This window comes from Thunnus thynnus, chromosome 20 (genome assembly GCF_963924715.1).
Source record: "Thunnus thynnus chromosome 20, fThuThy2.1, whole genome shotgun sequence".
Classification (NCBI taxonomy): domain Eukaryota; kingdom Metazoa; phylum Chordata; class Actinopteri; order Scombriformes; family Scombridae; genus Thunnus; species Thunnus thynnus.
Window position 1 is genome coordinate 11,686,869 of NC_089536.1, and position 9,751 is coordinate 11,696,619.

At 37.7% G+C, this 9,751-nt stretch overlaps 1 protein-coding gene across 1 annotated transcript; it reads right to left on the minus strand.

Annotated features, from left to right (window-relative positions):
* Window positions 1-983: 983 nt before the first annotated feature.
* tbata (thymus, brain and testes associated) lies at window positions 984-9,541 on the minus strand. Its single transcript, XM_067576324.1, has 8 exons — window positions 8,840-9,541; window positions 6,420-6,590; window positions 6,224-6,312; window positions 4,874-5,023; window positions 4,463-4,544; window positions 2,819-2,984; window positions 2,679-2,719; window positions 984-1,546 (listed from the first exon to the last, which is right to left on the minus strand). The coding sequence occupies exons 1-8, from the start codon at window positions 9,030-9,032 to the stop codon at window positions 1,455-1,457; spliced, it is 984 nt and encodes a 327-aa protein (XP_067432425.1). The 5' UTR covers window positions 9,033-9,541; the 3' UTR covers window positions 984-1,454.
* Window positions 9,542-9,751: the final 210 nt, after the last annotated feature.

Here is a 9,751-nt window from a genome sequence, read left to right on the forward strand (position 1 = left end):
TTCACCCGGGTTGGAGAGGGTCACCTCATTTCTTGTTTGTCTTATTTGAGAAGCAAGGCCACAAAACGGGGCCAAAGCCTCTAAATCTGGAAACAAATTTAACAAAGTCATTGTGCATTGTGTTAAAATGAGACTTTACAGTATGCAGCCATACTAGCAGTTCTGTGAGTCAGTCAGTTCGCTAACATGCTCACAGTGACAATGCTAAAATGCTGAAGTTTAGCAAATACAATATTTATCATGTTCAACATTTCAGTTTAGCGTGTTAGTGTGCTAATATTTGCCAATAAGTATTCAACAAAAAGTAAGGCTGAGGCTAGTGGGAATGTTTTGCAGGTATTTACTCATAAACCATAGACGAAAAGTACCCAATTTCATTGCAATCCACCCAATAATTATTGAGAAATTTATATTTGAAAATATAAATGTCAACTCCATGGTGGCGCTAGATGAAAAGTCAGGGGATCACCTGGACTTTCTGTACACTGTAAAATGTTGTGGGAATCATCTAAAATATTTCAATCTGGACCAGATTTATTATAACAGAGTGGCAACATCTCCATTGACTCTGTAAGGGTGTTCTTTCAGTAATGGCTGACCAGGGAGAGGTTGATTAGTTGCAAATACTGGCAGGGAGTAGCAGCAGGATTATCACAGGATATTAGTAATATGTTTTACATCATGTCCTTACCATCTACCAGTTTAAGACTGTACAAGTCATGAAAAGTAATTTTTTGTTGGTAAATCTGGATGTTCCCTATGGACAACAATCAATCTGAATCACCCTTTTGGAACTATTCAAAGCTTAATGAGTCATGTGACTTGCTATGTTTTTGACTTGTCGCTAAACTCTCTCCTATGTGGCTCTGGTCTGGACCAAAGTGGTGGATCAGTCAAGAGACAGATGAACATGATCCCTAGACTTATGTTTCTAGCATGGCTAAGTCACAAAAAAACTAACTGTCCCAGATTTTAGCCTCAGTTTTACATTTTATTCAGGTACCCAAAAAAGTCAGATTGTCTTTTTCATACATCAGCAATCAGACTGAATAGTTTTGAAACGATTTTAACATATCATACATGAAGATATCTTTGAAAATGTTTTATTTGCCTGAAAAACAGGAGGTTATGCTTATTGAATATGGTCACACTGCTTTTCACAGTTTCAAAACATGATCCATCAGACTGCTGACATGTTATGCAACATACTAATCCACAGTGTCATGTAACACTATCATACCTACAGTACATTGTTATCAAAATGCAAATGGAATCTCAGTTGCGAACTCCTCTCATTAAATTGGCTTGTGCTACTAGTAAACATCTACAAAACAAATATTCAATAGAGAACCTGCAATATAATATATCATGGGACCAATAAACATAGGAGCGAGTACATGCACATAATAAGGAAACCATAATACAGTTGTCACCGTGATCAAAATCAGGGAACTCTACACACTCTCTGTGTGCTGAATTGGATGATCTTGAAGATGCTTCTGTTCTCCTGCATGGATTTCAAGGACCTCTGCTTCTCCAATCCTCTCTGCAAGAGAGCACTCATGTCAGAGTCATACAAAGCCAGTCATTTTACGTTTGCCACGGTTCCATCAGCTTTATTCAGAAAAACTGAAAATGAAAACTTGTTATGTAAGAAGCTTATGTAATTGTTTCCTCTGAATATTGTGGTTCATTCTTATATCTATTGTGAAAACCGCTCTTTCTGGCAGCATCCTGCTTGACATAAATATAGATTATTTGACAATAGACAAACCTTTTCCTATTGTATGGCTTATTTCCACAACAGAGGTGACATTTTGTCCACATTTGGTTATCCATGAATATATAATACAGAAAACGTCAGACTCTGCTGCAGGAAGGCCATGTAAAATCACAGCTTTAAGTAAATGGACTGTATTTGTATAGTGCCTTTCCAGTCTTTCGACCACTCAAAGCGCTTTTTACACTACGAGTCACATTCACGCATTCACACACATTCATACGCTGAATGGGTACAGGGGCTACCATGCAAGGTCCCAACCTGCCAATCAGAGGAATCTAATCATTCACACACTGATGGAACAGGGGTTCAGTATCTTGCCCAAGAACACTCTGACATGTGGACAGGAGGAGCCGGGAATCGAACCACCAATCTTACAATTAGTGGACGATCCACTCTACCTCCTGAGCCACAGCCACCCCAGTGCAGTGTCATAATTGTAAAATGCACATCAGGAATACACTATAACAGGAATACATAACAACATTTAACAAAGCCAAAGCTGAATTCATATTCCAATACTATGGAATATAAAAATACCCAATAGCTTTCATTTTCTCCCTCTATAGTATCTGCTTTCAATAATGTAGAGTACAGCTTTTGTGAAAAAGAATAATTGAAAGACATCCAGTCATGAAGGATAATCCAAAACAAATTCACTATAGAGAAAGCACATTTCAAAAGGGAAAAACTAAATTTGACAAAAACAGGAGATGGCAAGATGTCAAATGAAAAGAGTCTATACTGTATATATATTTAATTAATTTAGCTTAAGTGAAATGTGAAGACCATGGGAGGATGCCTGCATTAAAAGGGAAGCAAAAGGAAAAACATGTTCTGGTACAATAATGAAGGGCAAGAGTGCATTAAGAAGAGGAGAAATAGTACATTTAGTTACCTGGTTTGTCAATGCTGAAAGTTTGGGTCACTCTGTGTGAGCTATGGAGATAAATGGAGTAAATAATGTTAAACACATTGAGCTTGAACATTTTCTGAACAGAAAAAAAAGCAAATGAAAATTCGAGAGATCACCCAGACCTCGTTCTCTGTGGTTTTCTCCACAGCTGGTTGAATGGTGGACCGTAAGCCGGTGGAGATGCACCAGGATGAAAAGCCTGAAGCTGCTGGAAGTTCTGCTGATGATGGCCTGAGAGGTCCACACCATCCAGAGCATGTTTGATCATCCCCATCACCAGGTCTTTCTCTGAGGGTACATCACATGACATAATACCAAGAGAAGAGTTCAGTGATTCTTATCATCAGCAGCGGTGCAGCCTTCCACCACAGTGATTAAATGCTTTTGCAGTTTTTAATTTAAATAAATGTATTGACTGATGCAATTAAAAAGCAAACTATAAAGTAATTAAATGTATGCTTTAACATTTGAAAACTGAATATGTTAAAGCAGTAGATGAATGAATTATGAGATGGAATATGAAGACACAACAACAAAAGTAAAATTTTAAAAACTCTTCAGAAGTATTTAGCAAATCAGTTCAGAGGTTCTTAAATTCATTCATTATCTAAAAAGTGAAAAATGATATAATTATGGCACAGATAATGATCTTTTTTGTAAACACTTTACCAGTTTTTTCAGTGGCAGTATTTCAATGTTAATTTAATTAACCACTCACCTAATTAACTGAGTGCATTGCATTCTGGAGGCTTCAAGTTTTCACATAACACTTGTGTAAGTTGCATAGTGGATTGTGATGCCCAGAGACATTTTCAGTCATCAGCAGATGAATTTGAACACAGTCTTCTAGTGTCAAACTCTGCACATACATCATTATGCACAGTGAACCTCAAACATCCAAGTGAAGTCACAATAGAGTTGTGAAGTCTGAGTGGCAGCTGGTTTTGGAAGTGTTTTTTACCATTATATATTCCCATTTCAATCAATTCTTTAGATGATATCTTTATTGTTACTTAACGTAGAAACTTGGGACTCTCCCGGATGATGTAAGACTTTATTATGGCCAGCAGTTTTAATTATTTCAACTTGGTTTCTCATTTGTCATTTTGGCATGGTGGACAGGTCTTAATACTACAATACCCATGAGCCTCTGCTGCTGTTGCCATGGAGGGGAGGCTAATCAGAGGCGTGAATTTGAGTCATAACAAATTCAAAATGCTTCATTGTTGTAGTTGAGAACAAAACACAATGACATAGTTTTCTTCTTTACCCACAATTGAACCAGAATTTAAAAGTGAATCGATTTAATCTGCAGATTGTTTTCTCAACATTGTAGTTTCTACCCGCTGTTAGCCACGCAAGTAACAGAACTTTAAGCTTAGTGTTTTGATGTTTCTTGATGAAATGCACCTTGAGAGTAGCAGTTAACATCTAACCCGAAGACTTGTACCCACTTATACTAAATCTATGGAGTGTCCCTTTAATGCAACATGTGTGATGTTTTACCGTTAAACACCCCTAACCCTGTATTGAAATATAAGCTTGCTAACAGAGGTAATGATTCAAGACATGCTTGAACTGACAGTCTCCTGCTAACCTTCTGAATAATTCTTATTCTTATCTATGTAATTATAACACTAATGCACAGATATCTCAAAATTACTGATACTACCTTTTTGCATGTAGCATCTAAAATTTCCAAATCTGCTGTTTTTATGCATAAAGTAACTATTTATGTGAAATGGGGGTAACAAAAAACATTTTACCTCTTTGTCCTGCAAGCAGAAGCCACTGCTGGACTGTGGACAGGGAATCTGTCTGCAGGATCTGACAAAGTAGCTCCAATACCTGTCAAGAGAGTAGGACCATGATAACATTAACTTCCAAACCACATACAATCATCTTTAACTTATTAGTGAATTTCTCAAGACACACGGTGACAGCTGTGCTGGGGGGTAATTTCCATCAACCAAAAAGCAAATGCTGCATAACCTCTGGCTGAAGCTGTGCACTCTGGAGAATCCCTGCAGCGATGGAAATTTCTTTTTGATCTGCCAGTAACCCTTCTTCTCTGAAATAAAATATTACATAGCTGTGCCTAATTTCAACCCCAAACTACCCCAAATGACATTTCTGTGCCTGTAGAAGAGCTCAAGATCATTGGAGGAGTATTTCACCATGAGTTCTTGATCATGGAAGAGTTGAGGATACCCCAGGCACTGGGAATGGGATCTGCGCTGGTAAGACTTGGTGGATGGAGGGATGATTCTCCCAGTTACAGCTGAATATTGGGTCTTTCGACGGACAAATTCTTCCTCAGTTTGGTCCTGGAATATATTGACAAAGTTATAAATTAACAAGAGCCTACAACCAGGCTGTACTTTGAGCTAAATGCTAAAATCAGTCCAACATGTTAACATGTTCAAAATGACAATGCCAACATGCTGATTTTTAGAAGATATAACGTTTACCATTTCCACCATCTTAGTTGAGCATGTTAACTTGTTCACAATTGTTGATTAGCAGTGAACACAAAGCTGAGGCTGATCAGAATATCAGGTATTTAGGTATGTATAGTTTTGAACCAAAGTACTGGACAGATTCAAAATGTATTATTAAATTTTGTTATTACAATGAATTACTAGTGTAACATGAATGCCTGTACCAAATTTAATGGCAGTCCATCCAATAGTAGTCGAGAAATTTTACTCAAAACCACAAATATTAGCCTCACAGTGGCGCAAAAGGAAAAGTCAAAGTATCACTAAATTCAGTACGTTGGGACCATGGATGTCTGTGCAAAATGTCATGGCAATCCATTTAATAGTTTTTGAGGTTTTTCAGTCATGGGATAAGTGGTAGATCAACTGACCAATAGACCAACATTGCCATCACTTGAGCCACACTGCCAGTGTGGCTAAAATCAAGGCAATTAATTAAAAACAGATGTCAGGAAACATGACATTACTGTGAAAATCATAGATGCAATCACCTCTCAATCACCTCCTTTTCATAGACTCTACCCGGTAAATTGTGATAAAGCTAATACTAAAACATTTTCCTTTAGGCATAGTGGATAAGTGGATTGTTAATCTTATTTAGTTCTTTAATTTCATACCTCAGAAAATGTCTTCAAGAGGTGTCTGCAAGCCCATGGGTAATTTTTGCCACCACGGCATATCTTAATTTTCAGGTAAATCATCATCTATGCAAAGAGGGTGAATGCAGGCAGAGTATAATATAAATGCTGTGGTTTATTATTGTTTTTACCAGGTTTTGTTGACTACATGTCCAGCATTGCTATTTTGAAATACTTATACTGATATTATTTGTCCCAAAATTTGCTGAATATAATTGAAAATGCAGTTTCAGGCAAACTCATAAATGGGTAAGTATTAATTTATTGCTATTTTAATTTTTTTTTAAAGTTGTATGAAATCGTTAAGAAAGCTAAGGGTGAAGATTACTGCGCCATTAGGTTACTCTAGATATGTTTCAAATCACAGCAATTACAGCAATACAACTACCTCTTTTTTGTCCTTTTGTGCTTGAGAAGACAAACTGACTTTGGCAGCCAGTTCTTTAAGTTCATCTCTCCAGGCTTCAGAAAACAGAGCTGTGAAATAAGGAGAAAAATGCTTGAGGCTTAATGGGATTCTTCGAAGGCAGAATTTTGGAAAAGTAAAGAAGAAATTTAGTCGCTATGTGTGTATGAAAGTATACCTGATTTGTGTTTGTTACCGCTGACTCCATAATGATTCTGAGCCAGCGGAAAAGCAAAAGATGAATCAGTGGCTTTTCTGTGGACGTGGCTCTTGAGAAGTGGATGAGGAAATAATGATGAGGTGACAAACCAATCATCTCTCACCATGCAAACAGGCCTACCATTAAGTCCTGTGGGAGAGAGTAAGTCACACTATTCATACAGTAGTTCAAATACATGAAGTGAAGTGCTTCAGAAGTATGGGACAATCAAAGGAATGCCCTGAAGAAATAAAGCCTGTAAAATCCCTGCTGAGACTAAAGGTGACTTCTCAGGGATGAAACCTACTTTTTCTGCCAATAACGCAGCCGTTTCTTTCATGTTCCATATTGCTATTCTAGGTGCCCATACAGCTGCTTGTTAAATATTCAAGGTAACTTCTGAATAATTACTCATCTCAGGAAGGGACGGTTCTGCAGAAATGGCAAAATAAGGACATTATTTTTAAAGCAAAGTTAGTAAGACATTTAATCTAAATTAACTCATTAGATGCAGTCAGAATTAATTAGTGCATAAATAGACTCTTGTGTGTCCCAATAAGACACTGGTAAAATGTGGTAATGAGAAAACTACGAGTGAGATTGTCATGCCCTCCACTGCTGCCTCCTCCTCCTCCTAGCCTGCAATGTGTCTCTCTCTCTCTCTCTCTCTCTCTCTCTATCTCTCTCCCCTTCCTTGTGTCTGTACTTAATTGCAGGCGTGGAAACAGGTGTGCAGGAGTCAGGCAACCAGCTGCTATCCATCATTAGTCCTGCATAAATATCTGGTTCAGCCGCCATTTCATCACCAGATCGTAGACTCTGTTACCACAGTCAGTCACACTTCTAGCCCTTCAAGCCTAACTACAGCTCTGTTGCTAATCAACATTGATAATACCCTTTTTTCTCTGTGCCTGCAGTTTTGCCTCCGCCTGACTCTGACTCCTGTCTCCAGCTTTCCTGCCTCGTTGGTGCAGCACAACACCCTGCTCTCGGGGAATCCCTCTGCCTGGCTCCCCTCAGCATTCCCTCTGCCCAGCTTCATGCCAAAGTCTCAGCCCCCGGTTCCAGCTCCTGCCCAAGCCCTTGCCCCAGCCTCCCAGCTACCACCTTGCAATAAACAATCTTCCAAAACTACTCACTGCCTCCTGGCTCAGAGTTCTGCACTTGGGTTCACTGGCCTAGCCCCAGAACAGAGATAGAAAGATCATCTGAGGTGGGCAGTAGACAACTATTTAAAATGTTTTAAGCAATTTAATTTGGTAATTTTGTACTTAAAATTCATATTAACTGATATTTTCTGGCCACTTGGGGCAGCTGAACAAGCTGTAAACATAGCATTGAGATATTGTCAATGTCATGTTAGAGAACAGTTCCCTATTAACACATTCAGCCGATATGAAACAACATTAGCAATCATTTGGAGTCCACTATTAACTCTCCTTTGAGCTCTGTTTGGGTCTCATCACCTCCTGAGAAAAATATTAAATGTTCCTCTTTTTGTGGCTAATTTTTCAACACTGATAAAAGCAGTGAGAGTGAACCAAAATGGGGCCAAAACAATGAGCAGAAAAACACTAAAATGCTCTTAGTCCAGTGTTTTTTTTTCTGTGAAATGCAACTTGTCAGGTCAGATATTAGCAAGCAAAAGTTAGCTTTGTCAGTTGGTTCATTCACCTGGCTTACACAAGTTAGTAGGTGTAAATATTTAATAACAACTAATCTCTACGTCCATTTGTGTGGCGCAACCGTGTTTTACAATAATAATAATAATAATAATAATAATAATAATAATAATGATTATAATAATAATAATAATAATAATAATAATAATAATAATAAGGTGTTTTAATATACTTATAAACACTTACATTGTAACAAGTTGTAAATACAAACAGCTGAAGCAACCACCTACAGATTTGTTTTTAGAAAAAAAATATTATATGTATATTTAACCATGCTCCACATCATAGAGCAGTAATATAAAATATAAATAATACACAATCATAGATGGTATAATTTGATAAATACTAATTGCTCCATCCAGCAGCACAAGAAAAGTAAACTGAAAGCTCACATTGAGCTCCAACAAAATTTTCTATCTCTCATGTAATTATTTGAAAGCAATTTTGAGAACCTAGATGGGAACCAGAGATTTCTGCAGACTTCATTTCATCAGAATACTCCTCATTTACTGAAGTCATGTAGTTTGGGAAATCATAAATAAAGGCTCAAAACAACTGCTGACATCTGTACTGTATAAATGGAAGACAAAACACATGAATTTATTGTAATTTAAGGAAACATATTGCAGGACGTAATTCAAGTTTCAATTCAACATGTGGGGAAAAAAAGCACATGAAATTCTTCTGCTGCCCAGAGTGCTGTGACTGCTCTCTCACCTTGAATATGCCTCACTCTGTGTGGATGAGGGTTGTGCCTGGAGAAGAATGAGTGGTGACTCAAGCTACCAAAGCGCGGACTGTTTTTTGTCAGCATCTTGGTAAATTCAGGGGTGAATGGCACTTGATTCATTTGACTGTAGCTCCTCTCTCCTGTCGTCCCACGGCAGTCTGGACTCTGTGCTACCGACATATCTTGGAGTGACAGCTGGAGGTTTTGTCTAAATCTGAAGGAATAAAAGACTGTAAAGTTAAGTCCCTTTATTAAGTGATGTGATAGAAATACAGACACTTTAATATGTTGTGATGGCAGAGTTGTGACAACACATGCTAAAAAAACACTTCAACTAAAACATAATAAGGAGCAAGACAGAGACCACTCAGATTTGATTTACTCCAAAGATAACTCTGCATTTTAGATTTGATCAAGAAATGTAATTGTGTTCTACCTAGAAAAAAAATCTACAAGAAAAATAAGTTTAGTCTCAAAGAAAAACAACTAAAGAACCACTTTACCTCTGAAAACAGCCTCCAGCTCAAAACCGTTGGTGCTTAATGCTCTGTGTTTCCTTTGTTGCTAAGAAACCCGAACTAAACAAGACACAATGGCATCTGTGCACAACCAGTTCATTTAGACATGATTTGCACATGCCACGCTGCTATAATTGAACTATTCTATGATGTTAAATTAAAGAACTCGACTATGAATCAGTCAAGTGTAAAACTAGTTTCCATTTGTGAGCAGCAGCCATTCTCATTTTTGAAAAGCTTGAAATGAAGTTGAGGGAAGAGAGAAAGAAGTCTATATGAACATCTGTGAGTGACGCACCTTTCACCTCACCACAATATGTAATAGTTTACCAAGGTGCCTCAGCGTCTATGGTGGCATATGGATGTGAATATTAATGTAAC

Coding starts and splice junctions, on each gene's coding strand:
- tbata (XM_067576324.1), bottom strand. CDS start 9,032: ATGTCGGTAGCACAGAGTCCAGACTGCCGTGGGACGACAGGAGAGAGG. Junction 2,985..4,462: donor TCTGCTTGCAGGACAAAGAG/GTAAAATGTTTT, acceptor ATGTACCCTCAG/AGAAAGACCTGGTGATGGGG. Junction 2,720..2,818: donor AGAAAACCACAGAGAACGAG/GTCTGGGTGATC, acceptor TTATCTCCATAG/CTCACACAGAGTGACCCAAA.